A 19,140-nucleotide genomic window follows, 5' to 3' on the forward strand; every position below is an offset into this window, starting at 1 on the left:
ACAACACTCAATATGTAACATGCATGCCTTAGTTCAGTATACTCTATAAAGCAGAACTGTAAATAAATTCCTGTGAAGCATCTTAAAACAGACATACCACTGCCATGAACCTCCCACGGCCATATTTGAGACACAGTACTCTCTCCAATTAGGGAATGCTCCACCACAGCTACGTCAATGGTTGTTGCCGATTCTAGTACAAGATCATTGTATTTCTGTTACTGTATCTCCTGAAGAATGAGTTTTTTGTCTTCTGCCAGCTTCCTTCGAAGGCGATGGCGAAACTCGCTGCTGTCTAGAAAGACATGAAGTACAGAGGCAGAGGTTTTTGACAGAACTCTTCAACAAGAAAAAAAATTATAGCACCAAAAAATTGAAAAGCAAAGCTGCAGTTATTGAAGTATGTGAATATTATAATGTAGACTGACATGGGAAACAAATTGTCCAGTGTGTAACATTTTGGGGGGAACTAAATTAAACTAAATTAATATTACAACACTCAATATGTAACATGCATGCCTTAGTTCAGTATACTCTATAAAGCAGAACTGTAAATAAATTCCTGTGAAGCATCTAAAAACAGACATACCACTGCCATGAACCTCCCACGGCCATATTTGAGACACAGTACTCTCTCCAATTTATTTTATTTAATTTGTTTAGATTGGCTATTGCTCATTTCGTTTGCGAGCGCTGTTGCGAGCAGCCTGAGCCTGCCTCAGTATTTCAAAAAAACATTTAGTCACTGTGGTTTAATAAATAAACATTGAACTAACTGTCTGTGTGATATGCTTGAAGTGTTTTATATCTATGGATTTTATTGTAGCCAAGTAAAGTATTAGCGTTGATTTGAGAGGCTAAATTGATCAAACATGTTTTACTCGCTGTTGGCTCGGCTTGCTTGGTCGTCATTTATTTTATTTTTTTTAATGCTCCAAACATTTGTCTAAATTAACTTAATAAAGAAATGAAAAGAAAAGAAACATAACGGACATATTTTAATGGCTGCAAATAGGGCAGGCTGCCGCTGTAAAAAAACAAACAAAAAAAAAAAAAAACGGGCTCGGGTCGGACTCGGGCTGATAATTCTGATGAGCTGTCGGACACGGGTCGGGCTAGGGCCTGAGCGTCTCGGGCCAGGGCCGGGCTCGGGCCTAGATTTGAGGCCCGTGCAGGGCTCTATTCAGTGATATCATGTTTTGTTTTGAATTTGAGGTGGTCGAACGGATTAGTCGTGTGTTAACTTACCGAACTGTTACCCCACACACTCTGTATATAGTTTGCTGCTGCTCGTCTGACGGCTTAAACCCGTACCAAGTCCAAATAATGGATGTTGCACCGATCTTTTTCACCAGCTTTCACTTTCAGCTGTGTTTACTTAAGATGACGACGAATACGCGTTGCAGCCGGGTTTACCTCGCGGCCGCGGGTAGATTGCGTCATCATAGCTTGTGTAGTATAGAGCCATCTCCCAACCCAATTTGGAGAATAGATTAACGGCGATATTTTTTTTATCGCGCGATAAGAGTCTCGCGTTAACGCAGCACGTTAACGCCGATAACGGCCCACCACTAATATATATATATATATTTTTTTTTTTACCATTGATGGTAATTAAAATCACTGGTTTGCCTGGTAACACAGTGAAGTTTGTGCCTCCACAGGAGCAGTCTGGCACCTTCACAGTTGGCAAACGCATTCCCTGTTGTGGAGTGGATGTGTTTTGTGATGCAATACATCACAGTCCCCACAGAACCACTCCTCAGGAAGACACTCTCTGCACCTAAGGAGAAAATAAAACAATATTATAATATAATACATTATTTCAGGTGAATAACTTATATAAAGTACTGTACACTCTATTTAAGCTATTTCACTTTTACTAGGTTCGATTTTATTGTAAAGGATTGCATAGTGGCTCAGTGTTTAGCATTGTCACCTCACAGCAAGAAGGTCCTAGATTTACTTTTCTCATTAATGTGTTTTTCATCTGGGTATCTAAGTCTTCTCCCATCCCAAAAGACATGTATCTTAGCCTATGAAGCAGGGCACTCAGCAAACCCACCCTGGGTAATTGAAGTTTGGTATTAATGAAAACCAACCTAATAACAGCAGGCTCGTTGCAAAGGCAACACAGGGGATGACCAACAGCCTCTTTTGAAATAAGGCATTTTAGGTGGTATGGTCTTGCTTCCTTCCAGCGCTCTGAGGCTTTCTGCTGCCGAAAAGACCATGATGATGCAGAGCTACTTTGAGGCTGAGCAGCAGGAGGACATGACGCCAAAATATCAGAGAGCCTCTCCATATTTTTTTTCTGTAAAGAAAATCCAAAAATAAAGCAGTAAGGGATCATTTAGATAAGGAACAATTAAAAGTCAAATGATCAGTATTAGAATGAACACTTTTTTTATACTGTACATGCATAAATTCATCACTGTGAATTACCAAATTACATTTACATTTTGAGGATTTAGTTTTGTTGAGGTTGCAGTAAGTGGAACCTCCACACTGGATGACAGGGAGCACTCAACCGTGGGGTATGTGGCTGTAAAACAGCACATAGAAGAATAAGAAAAAAGTTAGGCTATCACACTCTATTCTTGTTCTTCTTTTCAAACTATATACTAAATAATTTATGAAATCAGAAATTTTTTTGTTAAGTACTTGGAAATATCTTCTACAATAGCGTCACTGAAAGGTTTATCTACTTTTTAATGTCTTTTTAGATATTTGAATATTTTAAACTCAATAAACAATTACAGTGTTCTAATTTGAGTTGGTCCAACATTGTCATAGTAAATTCCTACAAATGTCAAATAATTCAGATATAACCTGTGGCGGAGGCTTGGCGTCGCCCTCCTCGCCTCCCCCTCGGCTTACCACGTCCTACAGAGTCCCTTTTAGAGGTGTGTGGAGGGTCTCGTATACGTTTCCTCTCATCAGCTGCTCTCTGTGTATTGGAGTGAATATTTCTTGTAAGACTGATGTTGATAAAAGTAAGGTAACCAAAAGGCAGGTAACTTGTGAAAGGAAAACACAACATAGGGTGTTAGTAAGGTGTTGAACAGCTTAAATGAGCCTTGGAATAGATTCTCCAAGTATCTGTAACTCAGAGGGATGGAACTGCATATACTATTATTATTATTATTATTATATTCCCTTATTAACACATGTCACAGAGCATGGCAGGATGCATCATGCAATATACCTGTATTAAATCTTCTGCACTCATCATTCTTACATATTCCTCATCACATTTTACTTTAATTTGTTATGTTTGTTATAAAATGATTGAGGTGTACAAAAACTCTAACCTTGGCTTCAGCTAGAATGTGTTCATGTTTCAGCTCCAGAGCCATGCGTCTCCCCTCTTGGTAGTGGGGATCCTTTGAATCAAGTTTATGCTTGGTGGCCATTGCAATGCAGTCAGATACAGACAGACAGACAGACAGACAGACAGACAGACAGATACAAACAGACAGTCAGGGATGGGCAGTATTTCAGATACATGTATTTAAAATACGTATTTGAAATACAAAATACTATTTTGTATTTTAAAGCCTTTGGAAAAAATCAAATGTAATTTGTATTTAAATACATTTAAGATGAGTATTTTTGTATTTTCAAAATACATAAAATACTTTTTGCCAGTCAACCTCTTTATCAGGGTATTGATTTTGTGCATCAACTAGTTCAGACATTCACTAGCTCAGCATTAGATCAGTGATTTTTTTTTTTTTTTTTTTTTGGAATAAGGTGAGAATGTCATGATCAATTCTACTTGTTGATTAAAGTTAAAATTAGGGGTGTGAACCGACACTGGTCTCACGGTTCGGTTCGATTATGATTATTATGTCATCGATCCGGTTCAATTCGATATCACGATGCATCACGATGCACCGCATGTGCTCGCTTGTTCGGGAAGTTGCAGTGACAGAAAAAGTGACATTCCAGTTTAAGTTTCAAGGGATTAAAGCTTGTTTATGACACTAAGAAAAGGAAAATCTGTCAAATAAATTTTGTTTTAAAGAAATGTTCATTTAAAAGCAGCGCTCATTAAGCAGTGTATTATGTTACCATTAAAGATGCGCGCATCAACCGTCGCCGAGTCCGCTGTTTAAAGTGATGATCATCCATTTATAATCACGCGTAACAACACAGAATAATTGTAATTTGACCATCGGGTGCGGATACTTAAATCAGAGAAAGTTATTGGGGCGGGTGGGTGATTTGTTTTTGGCTGCGGATTCGGGTTACGGAGCTCATCCACTTACTCTAAGCAGTCAGACTCTGCCGGGCGATAACAGCTCGGGGTGAAAACGGCTAACGTGGTTTATCAAGTTAGTGGTATTACCTCCTGCATATTCTATTTGTGCGTGACATGAGCGCACACAGCGCGTCTTCTGCAGGTTGTGCTTACCACGTTGTTCATAAAAGCCGAAATGTGCCCAGATGTTGGCTTTTAAAGTAGTTGGAGCATTTTTAATTTTCTCTCACTCGCGTCTCACCTCCCTCTGCCATTGTATGCTACCGCAACAAAGCACGTACCCGACAAATGACGTAAGAAAAGCGTCAGTACATTATAACCGGTTATGGTCTATTACTGAACCGATACCGAATCGTCCTTGTCTGCATCGCGATGCATCGTAGAAACGATTAATTTTGACACCCCTAGGTAAAATAGTGCATTATTCACTTCAGTTAACGTGAAAGAATAAAAGAGCAGAGACAAGTGGGAAAATAGCGTAAGCCAATCAGTCTTGACCGGTTGTTTATTTTGATCAACTAGCTTGTCAAATGTGTTTAAAGCATTACTGCATGTTAGGGCTGGGTGATATGACACTACGGGCCCTATCTTGCACCCAGCACAATTGACTTTGTACACCGATGCATGTATCATTCCTATTTTGCACCCGCGCTCAGTAGCCTGGCTAACGTCAGACCAAGTCTCATTTGAGACTTGGTCTGGGAACCACATGTTCATTTTCTCGTATTTGAGGCGTGGTTTACGAATGCCCAGAGCCGTTTATTGGGCGCTATGAATGTCTATCAAATGCGCCTGTACGTAGCTCATAGCCAATCGTTTCAATTATACCAGATGACATATGTAGAGTGACAGAAATTCGACGAGGAAAAAGACGATGGGTCAAAGATTTATTTGTACACGATGGCGTTTAGCGAATATTACCGTTTGTGCAAGATAAACATGAGGGTAGAGGTAACGTCGAGTCTGATGCCATGTTGGATCCATAGATATAAACAAACTGCTTCGGTGTCGTCATCGTCTTGCTGCTCCCTCCCCGTTCTGTGATTGGTTCCCTTTTTCAGGGGAAAATCTGGTCCATGGTGTCCAGGCTGCCTTGCAGCGTGAATAAAATCGCGCTGCGAGCAAGGCAGCATCGGGAAACCCAGGCTACGCGCTCAGTGGACTTCAGGGGAAATCATTGTTGTGTCCATGAAGATGTGAAAAAATAGGCATAAATCTAGCTTACACATTTACCCAAATTATCATACGCCTGTTTAACCGAAGCTAATCTGGGTGTGTTTCTCCATCCCCAATGTCACTTCTCTGTGTTTTACGGCCCTGACGAGAACGTCGCTCTCCTCGGCTGTGAACCGCTCCTGGCGTGCGTCTAGCAAATCCGCCGTTATAATAGCAAATCCGCCATGGAACAAGCGCGCCTGCTCTTAAAGGGAATGTGAGATGACGCTCTGATTAATTATTTATTTTAAAAAAATCAAAAGAGTTTGAAATTCAGTCTATGCTGTGGAATCAAAACTGATATGGAGAATTGTGAAACCATGATATTGTTACAGTGAAGTAAAATTGAGATTTTGGTCATATCCAGGGCCGGCGCTCCGCACACGCACATCACGCACTGCGCGTAGGGCACCAAGTGCTTGGGGGGGCACCAAAAAATCTGGGTCGTGAAAAATCATCACAATAGGGTACTAGTATAAATAACAAATAAAATATGTCTAAAGCATGTTAATATTGTGTTTAAGTGGTCGTTCAATGAGGCCTATTATATGTTGATCCGACGAAAATTATGTGTGTATTTAAGTGGTCCAGTGGTAGAATTTTTGCCAAGCGTGTCAGAGGTTTTGAGTTCTAATCCGCACTCATATAGTTTTTTTTTTTTTTTTTTCATCAAAACCGATTATGTTTTTTAGTGGTTGTATATCAGGCAGGGACACTTTTTGTGCTTTTTGTTTTCTAATTGTACCGGAGCGAATAGAGAGTCTCTCCACAACGGATTGAAACGCGCGTCTGAGTGAAGGCTGTGCGCGAGCCAGAAACAAACATAGTATCCGCGCCACTGATCGCTCGGCAACGAGCACTTTGATCAGTTGATTTAAAAAAACAACACATTTCAGCGCTAGATCGACTCTTATTTAAAAAACGAATGAAATGAATGCTCTGCTGGTTAACTGGAGATGTTTTGTTTGTTTGTTGCACCAAGCATTTGTGCTTAGGGCACCCAAATGGCTAGCGCCGGCCCTGGTCATATCGCCCATCCATATTCTTTGCTAATTAGCAGAAAAGGTTCCCACAGTTTTACATACAGTATGAATTTTTTAATAGTGTTCACCACAAGTAATAGACTACATTGTAACCAGAAATAAGTATATAAATGGCTGCTATTTTGCATAAGTTTATTTGTAATTGAAAGAAAGAAAGAAAGAAAGAAAGAAAGAAAGAAAGAAAGAAAGAAAGAAAGAAAGAAAGAAAGAAAGAAAGAAAGAAAGAAAGAAAGAAAGAAAGAAAGAAAGAAAGAAAGAAAGAAAGAAAGAAAGAAAGAAAGAGAGGGCAGAGATGAGGTTAGGAATGATAAGTCAGTAGGCCTATGTAGTTTCTTCATTCACTGTGACCTATCCCTGCACTGGATGGCCAATTTCACAAGTATTTTGTGTATTTTCAAAATACAAAATACTGTATTTGTATTTAAATACATTTTTTCACACAGTATTTTGTATTTGTATTTTAAATACATTTCCATGTATTTATGCCCATCTCTGCAGACAGTCAGATACAGACAGACAGACAGACAGACAGACAGATACAAACAGACAGTCAGATACAAACAGACAGACTGACAAAGATGGGTAAGACAGACAAGTAGACAAAGACAGACAGGGAGGAAAGAAAGAGCAATAGATAAAGACTGTGAGATAGATAAAGATTGAGGATGAAAGAGAGTAACAGAGAGGATGTAAGATATAGAAAATAATGAAGAGATAGAGGTTGGCTCTTAAAAAGTGCCTTTGGGTTTTGAAAATCAGGTTCGGATAGGTTCGACAGGTGATGTTTGACAGGATCTGCAGGGAGAACAACAGAAAATGTTAATTATGTAGTGTTATGTTGATATAAGATTTAAAAAGTGTACTCTAATAGTGAGTGATTCCCATTTTCTTGTAAATTCTTAGGATAAATAAATACAGATTCACGTTGTTCCTATTTCCTGTGCTACTGTTAAAAGTCGCGTAACATTTTTTTTTTTTTATGGCGTGTATGTGTCTAGGTTTCGCCATCCCAGATATAAAGGCAGCGTTATGTGCAGTAACGTTATAACGTTAGATCAAGTGATAATATTGTTATTACTGACACATTACAGTGACGTTGTGTGTGAACCACGATGATCGAGAGAAAATTACATCATCTAGATGTCCCCAATTAAAGTTACTATTCCCCCAATAAATACTCAATAAGCATTTACACGTCAAAAAAAAACAAAAAAACATGTTGATATATATATATATCAACATGGTTTTTTTATATATACCTATATATACATATATACATCTAGAACCTATATCTAGGCTTAGAACATGTTTTTTTTTTTTTTATAAACTCGTAATTTTATTAATTTTGGACGTGTAAATAATGCTTATGAATTCATCTTGCTTATTAGGCTGTTGTAAGCGACTTACCGTGGTGGAATCGCGCTGGGCAATGGTTTCTGCGATGGTCACACACACAGTGACGTGTTGCACAAAATTGCGCCAAAATATCAATCATAATTAAAAAGTACAGTCTTAATATTTTATATCCGTGCTAAACATTTTAAAGGGGTCAGCATAAATGTCCAAGTGAAGGAAACATGAGTATGTAGCCATTACATTTAAACACATATCACTTCCCAGAATGCATCCATCTCTTTGCCAAAGGATATGTCCATATAAAGTAATTTAAACATTTCTGCAGTAGGCTATATAATTAATTTATTACAACTTCATAATCAGTATTGAGATGAAAGTTCTATAAAACTAGGCTATTCTTTTTTTCTTTTTTTTTTGCGCAAAAAAAAAAGCAGCAAAGTAGGCTCACGATAAGCCATTGCAAATTGAAATACCATCGACAATTATAAAATATCCCACAATAAATTAAGGCATGTTTTAAGCCTACAGCAAATATGCAGTCCTGCAATTATGTCGTTTTAATGTAGTCCAAAATTATATAAAAAAGAGAGGAAAAATCGTTGATATTACCGATTTAGAAAAGTGTTTCAGCTAGCTACCCTCAACGTCGGCTTATGGACGTAAGGGGGAAATTACCACAATATGTGATCGAAAATTATAAAATATCCCACCTAAATTAAGGCATGTTTTAAGCATATAGAAAATATACCGTCCTGTAATTATGTAATTCTAATGTAGCCCAAAATTATATAAAAAAGAGAGGAAAAAAAGTTAGGGTTAGAAAAATAATCAAAGTTCAAAATTCAAAGATGAGGGATTTGCACTCAAATCTATCGGACGACCCTCTCCGTTGTTGTCAAGTGACGAATAGGGGGTACCCTCAACGTCGGCTTTGGACGTGAGGGGGAAATGACCAGACGGCATAGCCTATGTGACGAATAGGGGTGAGACGATGTTGCAAAGAAAGACGTGGTGCAGGCACGAAAAATACGTCCCATTGAAATACATTAGATTGGAAGTCGTGTTGTGTGGCACGAAAAAAAGAAGCAAATTCGTGCCCATAGACACGAATCAATAGATTCATGTTGAGTAACCTACCGAATATAAAGCAATAAAAACGAGGATTAAAATCTCCTGATTAAATGTTGAGTAATGTAGCCCTTAAAGTTTGCAAAGGGAATAGCCTAACATTTGAGAAAAAACAATAGTGTGCTCTCGAAAGAAAGACGTGGTGCATATCTACGCCCCATTGAAATACATTAGATTGAAAGTCGTGCAGAGTGACACGAAAAAAAAGAAGCAAATTCGTGCCCATAGACACGAATCAATAGATTCATGTTGAGTAACCTACCGAATATAAAGCAATAAAAACGAGGATTAAAATCTCTTGATTAAATGTTGAGTAATGTAGCTCTTAAAGTTTGCAAAATGAATAACAATTGAGAAAAAACAATACTGTGCTCTCGAAAGAAAAACGTGGTGCAGGCACGAAAAATACGTCCCATTGAAATACATTAGATTGAAAGTCGTGCAGAGTGACACGAAAAAATGGGGAAATCAATAGATTAAATTTCGTGACTATGTCACGAACTGCCGTGAGACTGGGTTGAAACATGAGTGAGGTAGAGCCAAAATGGAGACTTACATGTAAAACACGAGGATTGCTTGAAGCAAAATGCAATATTCATTTGTGACAGTTCAAAAATTAGAGTAATGTCTCGTGAATGTTATTGTGATGTGAAATACATGATATTCGGTTGAAAACCCTGTAAAAGGAGAATGTATCTCTGAAAAGCCTTGATTAAAATGTATAAAATCTCTATTGAAATATGTTAATGTTGTTAATGCATTGAAATGAACGGAGTCAATTAAATATTGTCGAAGACTGCAGCCAGTACTCCAGTTTTACAGCGTCTCGTTATTATTTTACAGTGCTGGCCAGTGTTGTACATTCAGCTTACTCTCTCAGGCTTCCGAGACTTGAGGAGGGTAACATTTACATACATACAGTAATATGATATTTTTTACACAGGAAAAAAGAACCTACAAGGTTGAATATCTTAATATATATTTTCTTAAATAATTCATTATAATACATTTAAAAAATGCATTTTTTGTTATTTATAGGCCTAGGCCTGAGGGATGAACAAGAAAAAGAGGAAAACATAAAGCAATAAGCCACTTTTGCTTGTGGATGAAAATGTTTGGATATAAAATAAAGAAATTAACAACATATTCAAGAGATGACAACTTTGGGATTTCGTAATAAAAATAAATAATATCGGTAAGGATAAAACGGTGGGTCACATTAGTAAATCAACCCTAAATGTATTCACAAAATAAATGGGCAGCAGTTTCTTCAAAAAGACCACAAAATGAGCAAGTTTAATCAATATTTCCAGCTGAAAGTTTTCAAACAGCTTCAGACAGTTCTTTCAGCTGAAGGCCAGAGTCAAGTTGTTTACTCTGTTCATCAGAAAGTTTCAACAAGTCTTTATGCAACTCCTCAATGCATCCAATATCACATTGTCCTTCTCCAAATAAGTCTTTATAAAACTCCAAAGCAATATTTCTCATTTCATTTGGATCTGAAATGACATTCCCATTTACATCTTTCAAGTGCAACAATTTTTTTTTCTCTTTCTTTCTTCTCTAGATTAAAAAAAGGAGGAGCTTGGTGCATCCATTTCTCTCAACAATGCAAAGCGAGCTCTAATTAAAGCCCCTTTTGCTTTCTCGTGAAATAAAGAGGCTAAAGCTTCTCTTTTTTTCAGCTTCCCAACTGTCACAACATCTCCAACAATTAACTCTCTTTCAGTCTGTTTTATCTATTTTTCTAGTTCAAAAACTGTTTTTTTTATCCTACCATTTGTTATATAATTTTGACAAAATATTCTAATTTGTGCTTTTCCTATATCCCACCACTGAACTATATCATAATTACTTTTTTGTTTTTTTCACTCCATCCAAAACACATTAAACTTTTCACAAAAAAAGCATATCATGCAACAATTTCGCATTAAAATGCCAATATTAGCTATGACTTTGTGACTTTCTTACATTTATTTCAATTATACATAAATGATGATCAGAGAACCCATTTGGACAAATTGTAGATTTCAAAATTCTATTACTTTTACTCTTATTAACATAAAATCGGTCTAATCTGGCAGTACTAATATGATCATGAGAAACCTTTACCCACGTACTGTTTAACTGTAGGGTGTTGCGGTCTCCATCAACTAAATTAGAATTACTAATAACATCATGTAAAAATTTGGCAGAAGAGGGATGAGGTTCTTCTCCACTTCTATCTAAAGTAAAATGTTCTGTACAGTTCCAGTCACCCACTAAGACCAACCATACATTTTCATCACAATTTTGTTTTAAAAACTCATATAACTTTTTAAATATTTGTATCCTCTCTGCTCCAGTATTTGATGCGTAAATGTTAATAAAAACAGAAACAAAACCATTTGCTTGAACAGCCAAAATTCTTCCTCTTTCTATTTCATCAACAGACACATTGGTTATATTAATCGTATTTGGAAATAAAATAGCAACTCCTCCACTAACATTTGTACCATGACTCATATATAAATCACTTCTCCATCTCATTTCCCATTCCACTTCATTCTTCACATCACTATGTGTCTCTTGTACAAATATTGCATCCATATTCTTGTTTTATATATTCATTTAAACATGCTCTTTTCCTGTAATCTCTTCCCCCATTGATATTTATGGATCCTATTCTAAGGCTGTCCATGAAAAAAGAGGACAGAAAAAGAGAGGACAAGACAAAAAGGGACAGATAGTTCACCACTTGTGCTTCTTTCATAACTAAACTATAAAGAATTTTCAAGAACTTTTTCTTTTCTCAGGTTTGTTACCATTTTTTTCCAATCTGAATCTCTTTCTTCAACTTAATTCATAACCGGCAGTCTTTTGTATCTTGATCACTGAAGCCAAAAACTTTTTTCACATCAGGAAAAAATTCCTTTACTTCAGCTTTTCTTCCAAATTGTTTCACCAAGGAAATCGTTAATCTCTTTTACAGTATACAACTGATCCTCATCATAGTATGAGGGAATATCTGAGATTTCAGAAAGACAATCATCATCAGTCATGTCTTCAGTCACATCAGTGCTTTCAGAGAGCTGAGACAGAGGTATATTCTCAACAGTATGTATCCGAACTTTCAAGATGAGATTTTTTGGCATCACTTGTCCCTGCTTCTTCAAAATGCCTCTTTTTTTTCCTCCATCACAATTATAATTTTTTTCCTTTTTTTTCCCTTGAGTTCTTTTCACCCGATTCCTTCTGGCCTATATTTTCAGTAGATTAATTTTGTTCATGAGTATTCGATTCACTCTGTTCTTTGTCGGTTTCATTACCTGTCTCTGTTTCTTTATTTCTTTATTATTGTAATGCTCTACTGGGTGGTTGCCCTGCACGCTTAATAAACAAATTACAGCTGGTCCAAAACGCAGCAGCTCGAGTTCTTACCAGAACCAGAAAGTATGACCATATTAGCCCAGTTCTGTCAACAATACACTGGCTCCCTATTAAACATTGTATACATTTTTTAATATTGCTGATTACTTACAAAGCACTAAATGGTTTAGCTCCGCAGTACTTGAGCGAGCTCTTAACGCATTATAGTCCTTCACGTCTATTGCGATCTCAAAATTTCGGCCAGTTGATAATACCTAGAATATCAAAATCAGCTGCTGGCGGTAGATCCTTTTCCTATTTAGCACCAAAACTTTGGAACAGTCTTCCTAACATTGTCCGGGAAGCAGACACACTCTGTCAGTTCAAAGCTGGACTAAAAACACATCTCTTTGACCTAGCATTCACATAATACATTATAGACTTCTATAATTCAATGTTAGGCTGCATAGATTAGATCAGCCGGAACCGGGAACACTTCCCATAAATCCTGATGTACTCGTTACATCATAAGGAGAATGGCATCTACGCTAATTTTAGTGTCTTTGTTTATCCCGAGGTTTTCCCGCAGCCTGCCGGATCCAGACCTGACGAGGACCTTTGCCTGGACCCGATGACAACGCAGCGATGAAGTGCCAACTAGTCTCTCCCTATGGAGGATCCCTTTACCACTCTTCAGATAAAGCGTTGTCGGGAAAATTTGTTTCGCGTACCTACCCCGAAGTGACAAAATCTACATTGTTAAAAGCACTATATAAATGAAGATGACTTGACTTGACTTTTATCCACATTCTCTACTAGGCCTACTTCACCATCGACCGCCTGTTCACTTTCATGTGTTTTGTTGATATCGTCTTCAACTTGTGTTTTCTGCGGGCATTCCATTTTTTTATGTCCGATATTACCACACTTGAAGCATTTCAAATGATTGGTGTTCGCATAGATCATGATTTGTCTTCATGTCTAACCCGAAACGAGATATCTAACGCCGGCGATTCTAAAACCATAAACAGCTGCCGCCTAAATGACAGCACATGTTTTAAGGCTTCCTTTTTACACCCGAGTGGAATTAAAGTCATTCCACTTACTATTTTCCTGAACCTCTGCAGTTCATTTTCAATGCATGCATTAGGTATATATGGTGGACTATTAGAAATGTTCACACTTGTCGACTGCGATACCAAAGGTGAAACAATAACAAACGCTCCACTTACACAAAACTTTGATCCTTCAAAAACACCACATGGTCTTGTTCATTCTGGAAGCGGATATCATTTTTTCAAATCCTGTTTGCTCTCCAATCACCACAAGCCAGGGGCGGGTCTACGTGGTGGCCAGGGGGGGCACCGGCCCCCCCTGAAATTCGATTGGCCACCCCAGGTGGCCCCCCTATAAGATGTCTTGTGATTGGTTCATTTTACGACCAATCAGTTTTATAGACTCTACTGAAGTTTGCTTCAAAGAAGTGCAGCGCCAGATAAACAACGGTCGTCGCAGACTTGAACTTTTACTTTATCAATCAAGAGACCAAACAAAGAGCTGCCAGTCACCACCGAAACAGAAGTTTTAGTTCCAGCTGTTTTAGTTGAGGTCTGCCTTTTTCGACTGTTTTCCTCTATTTCTGCTACTGTTTTTACAGTGCTGCTGCCAACTCTCACGCATTCACCGTGAGACACGCAATTTTCATACTCTCTCACGCCACACAACCATTTTCTCACGCACAGAAAAATCGTGAAGCAAAGAGGACACGGAGACCGACACACTAGACAGAACAGTTACTTATGATATACAAAAATCTCAGCTCTCAGATTCTGTCAATTTTATTACGAAATTCAAACAATAAATACCGTTTTGGCGCTTGTAAATGTTACGTGACAGATAGTAATAGCTAATAGTAAAAAAACTTGAATGAACACTGAAAGATACAGTACAGCTTACCGAAATGTATATTCCTCATACATAATATCGACCAATCAGTGTTTTTCATCAGCGTGAAGAGGTCAACAACATAGCAGAACAATTGTCACATTTACCTCAGGAAAGCCATTTAATGAACATAATATAGGCTATAGCACATAGTTGGCAAGAAAAAAAAAATAGCTATAGAGAGTATTTAGCTAAATATGTGTTCTATATTACATATTTATTATATTTTTACTTATATCATTAAATAAAGTTGTTATTATAATAATAATAAAAAAACGCATTATATTTAATTTGAGTTATTTTTAACCTTAAATAATAGCCTACTACCAGCTGATAGGGCAGTATGTTTACAGCATTAGGTGAGTTGTTTTTTTCTTGAGGAAAAATAACGCCTATCTTGTGTAGCCTACCTAATATTTATCCAAATGAGTCAATATTAAATCAAATCACAATAACTGAATTGAATTGAATTGAAATAATAAAAAAGCGTAGCTTACCAGAAATTCCACCATGTAAACATTGTAACATGTTGTCACTAAACCTAATAAAATTCAGTTTAGTTACTAAAATGTTAGTGACAATGTTAGTAAAATGTTTTTTGTATTACTTATTTTTTTGTTTATTTATTTATTATTATTTGAAAGAGATTGTGAATAAAACTACTGTATATTGTAATGGCCACACTACTTATTAAAAGAAAATAATTGACATCGTTTCTGCTTCTGGGATTTTAAAATTGCTCATTATTAAAAAAAATATATATATTTTATAAACTTGTTAGTTTTATGAAAACACAAAAAATAATAAACACTGGCTCTCAAATTTAACTTAATGGATATATACAGGGATGACAAAAAACTAAATGAATCAAAATGTGCTTTATTACTACATTTGTTTACAAGTAAGTCAAGTCAAGTCAAGTTTATTTGTATAGCGCTTTTCACAATACAGATTGCATCAAAGCAGCTTCACAGTATTAAATTAAAATAATACAACAAAGTTTGTTTCAAGAGGAATTTATTGATTGATAAAATTAAATTAAATATCCCCAAAATATCCCCAAAATATTATAAAGTAACTTTATTCAAGTTAAAAAAAATAATAAAATCAATAGGATTTACGTAATATACTGTAGAATTTAGCTCTTTTTTTTTTTTTGGTCACTGGCGGCCACCCCGTTTGGAGGCAGTGCCCCAGCGTGCCCCAGCATGTTCTCATTATAATTGTAGCCTATATGACAGACTTGCACTGCACGTTGCACTTAACTGTATTTTCCTTTTTTGAAGTGATTCAAATCATATTTCAAGCAATTGAAAACCATCACAACAGTGCACAGCTGAAGGAATATTTATCGGCTTTAATACATTGGCCAAATTTTCTTATTGGGCCGATATCGATAACTTTAAAAATGAACATATATCGGCCGATACGATATGGTGGCAGATGTATCGTGCATCCCTACATCAAATGAAAGACAATAGTTTTGGATCGCACTGAATTTCACTGTGCAGATAAAACTAGTTGTAAACATTCTTCTTTCAAAGAAATTCAGACGTTTTATGCTTTTCAACGTCAGCTGTAAACGGTCTAAGAGGAACTGTGAGAACCCATTACTGCTGGAGACGCTACGACAGCACATTCCCAGTCAGTCTGCTCTGAATGAGTCCATGAGAGTCACTGTGAGTCATCAGCAAGATCTGTGCGCATGTGTTTATGTGTGTGTGTTGGTCTCTCACCCTTCCTCGGTCTCATTAATGATGTCACAGATCTCCATGTTGAGTGTCCAGTCTTCATTCTGCAGGGAGCCATCTGTGGCTTTTTCTGTGAGAAACAAATCACACACGGATCAGCGGCCGACTCAAATACTGACGCAAACTCAATTATGAGTTCAAGACACAGGACCACGTCTAGAACTCAAATCCACAGGGTTTCCCTACGTAGTGTTCACTGCTCACTATTCCCTGAGCACGGGGTATCTGTTAGAGTTCACTTCACTTGACAAAATGTGTTCATACGGAACAACACCCTGCAGCAACATCAAACATAGAGATAATATACATCTATAAATATAGTATAAATATCATACTTTTTTGCATGTACTGTATAGATCAATGTGTATTAATATAAATATACATTTATTATACATTTCAAATTGAGTGATCTGAAAGGTCTGTTGCGATGTTTGAAATTAAAATAAATGCAATTGGTTATATTAGATATTACTTTCAAACATTTCAACATTTGTAATGAGACGTTTGTAAACTTTGTTTTTCGCCAAAATAAAAGCTCACAGGTTTATCTCTTGCATGTACAGAAATAGACTAAACTAATTATGAAAGTTTCATTTATTTTTCAGTGCATTTGTTTTACAATATATCAAGCGTAGCGTTAGTTCTGGCAGGTCACGTTAGTCAAGCTCGCATCAGCTGACTATCAGCTGATCCACATCTACCTATAGGAATACGACGCCTATCACCGTATACATATATAAGCTGCTTCAGTATTATCAGCAGCTATCGCGTTTCTCAGGAGCGAATTACCCTCCTCCATCCCCAGCTCCTCCTCTCGTCAGTCAGGATTTGGCATTCTGATTCCCTTCGAATCAGAATAAATTCTCGAATTATGTCGTACTTTAAAATCTTGAATTAATGATATCTGCAATACATTCATGTTGGTTCTGTTCTGTTTACCCCAAGGGGGGTTATTGCTGCTCTCCCTGCTCTTATCCATGCTAGGCTGCATGGATGCGCAGGGAGTTCTCGCCCAGAACGGAACCATACCGCCAATCCAAATTGTATGCTTATTGTCAATCATATATGACAATAGTGGTCCTGACAGAAATGGCTATATTACTGTCATAGGAATAATATTAGTAGTAGTAGTAGTAGTCATAGTAGTATGTAGAGTAATGTAGACTGAGACACTATATCACAACTAAAAAGATGTCTGAGTCCCATTTAAATTTCAGGTACAAGTCAATGCACTGACTTTTTCTTTGTTCAAGTTGCACACTGAATATGGGCTGGAGCTCTTAATTTTGAACTTTGCGCCAGATTTAGGAATTTAACTTTAAAATGTACAAAATTTTCTTACACTCCTCCTTGAACTGCCCCCTTATCTTGGTGGAGGGGTTTGAGTACCCGAATGATCCTAGGAGCTAAGTTGTCCGGGGGCCTATATGCCCCTGGTAGGGTCTCCCAAGGCAAACAGGTCCAGGTGACGGGTCAGACTTCTGAAGAGCGGTTCAGAAGCCCATGAGACAATCTAGAGAAGATAAGGAAACGTTTTTTTTAGTACAATTCACACCCCGCGGTAATTCAAGAGAAAAAAATTCCAAATGCTCCACGTGAAACTGTGGTCTTCCGACCTTTTACTATCGTGTCAATTGACTTTGATCAATATGCGCGAGGGAGACAGCGCTCGACGTGTTGTTTGAAGACGTGAGAGTGTGCGCGCGCGGCCGGGGCTCTCTCTCTCTCTCTGCTCGTTAAGCGCCCTGGCTGTCAGGCGCAGCACTCATTCTATTCTACATCACTTACCGATCAAATAAGGCTTTAGCGGGACAAACATTTGGCCGCCAAAAAAAATGAAACGCAGGAAAACTCCTGACAAGGCTCGTAAACGTTGGCAGCGCTGTTTCTTACCTTGCTCTACATTGACTTTACTAGTTCCAGCTTCACCGTCACCACCTTTTTTTTTATATTTGTTTAGAAAATCTCCCAGGCCTCTATTTTATCTAGGTTCTTGGCCACTATTTCAAGGACAATTAGGAAGAATACAAATAAAAAAGCTTTTATGTAACTCAAATATTACATATTTTTTCCACAAATAGGCCTATTTTTTTTTCTTATTTTTTTATCCATAATTTAATGAGGGCCCAGTTCAACAGACCGTTTGCCCCCCCACCCCCAATAGACTCTGTTCTAACTGATGACTGTTTACGCTCCTGTAAGATGCTACACACATTTCAAGCATTTTTAACACGAACAATGGACGAACATGTCCATTAACAGTTATTAAAACATATTTCATTGAAGAACAGGCTACTATAAGCCGCTAACTCACCAATGCACTGGCCAACGGGAGTGCTGTACGGATTCCCCAACAAGAACTCCATCTTGATGACAACAACAATCCTCCGATGGTGAGAGTGAGAGGCTGACCCATTAAGCGCGCATAAGCCCCGCCCAGAGAGCTGTCTGATTGGTTTAAACAAGCGGAACCTTTAATTTATTGATCGAGGAAGCTGTCAATCATGGGCAAAGTCTTAACACGGCAGAGTTAATTTACAAAATACTCTTAATGAGCAAAAACGTATGGAAACTACGTTATAAAAACATGAATTTATGGACATGTTTGCTTTTCGAAATTTAGTTTAGAAATAGCGGAGGCATTTTAGTATTAATACTAAAAATTGAACAAATTTCCTTCGATTTTCCATTTCATGAAGAATCTTACAAATTAAATACTCGAAGAATATCACTAACGTTATATGGCTGAGTATTATTACTAAAATGTATTTTAATTTCATTAGAGCGCCTCAAAGCTCCTGAAAACTCCGGAAGTTGATGACGTCATGGCGGTAGTCTATGGTTGCTGAGCAACAGTGTTTGCGTCCATCATACCAGCACTTCAGCGATATATTTCCAGGTAAGTCTGTTGTCAAATGAACGAGCTTTTAGTAATAACATTTGAAATAGGTGACTGATACAGTGTTTTGACTGCTTTTATAGTGACAGGTCTGCAAAATAAGATTGCAATTGCACTAGATAATATTAATATTAGGGGCGATTCTAGGATTTTCATTTTAGGGGGGCTCAGCCCCCAATGAGGGTATGA

The 19,140-nt window shown here is 37.4% G+C and overlaps 2 protein-coding genes across 3 annotated transcripts in view; both read right to left on the reverse strand.

Moving 5' to 3' along the window:
- The window catches only part of LOC309510877 (kelch-like protein 10), a 127,841-nt gene that overhangs the window by 53,436 nt on the left and 55,265 nt on the right, over positions 1 to 19,140 (reverse strand). The gene's annotated exons all lie outside the window — the stretch shown is intronic.
- LOC309505630 (uncharacterized protein) lies at positions 1,664 to 4,651 on the reverse strand. 2 transcript variants are annotated; one of them, XM_082179042.1, is made up of 5 exons: positions 3,315 to 4,651; positions 2,881 to 2,950; positions 2,454 to 2,545; positions 2,103 to 2,314; positions 1,664 to 1,783 (listed from the first exon to the last, which is right to left on the reverse strand). In XM_082179042.1, the coding sequence occupies exons 1-5, from the start codon at positions 3,414 to 3,416 to the stop codon at positions 1,681 to 1,683; spliced, it is 579 nt and encodes a 192-aa protein (XP_082035168.1). In that variant the 5' UTR covers positions 3,417 to 4,651; the 3' UTR covers positions 1,664 to 1,680. The 2 variants fall into 2 exon arrangements, 1 of the variants encoding a protein (XP_082035168.1); XR_014208525.1 differs by lacking the exons at positions 1,664 to 1,783; positions 2,103 to 2,314 and having other exon boundaries at positions 2,464 to 2,545; positions 2,833 to 2,950.

The sequence above is a fragment of the Leuciscus leuciscus genome, assembly GCF_965113295.1.
Source record: "Leuciscus leuciscus genome assembly, chromosome: 1".
Classification (NCBI taxonomy): Eukaryota; Metazoa; Chordata; class Actinopteri; order Cypriniformes; family Leuciscidae; genus Leuciscus; species Leuciscus leuciscus.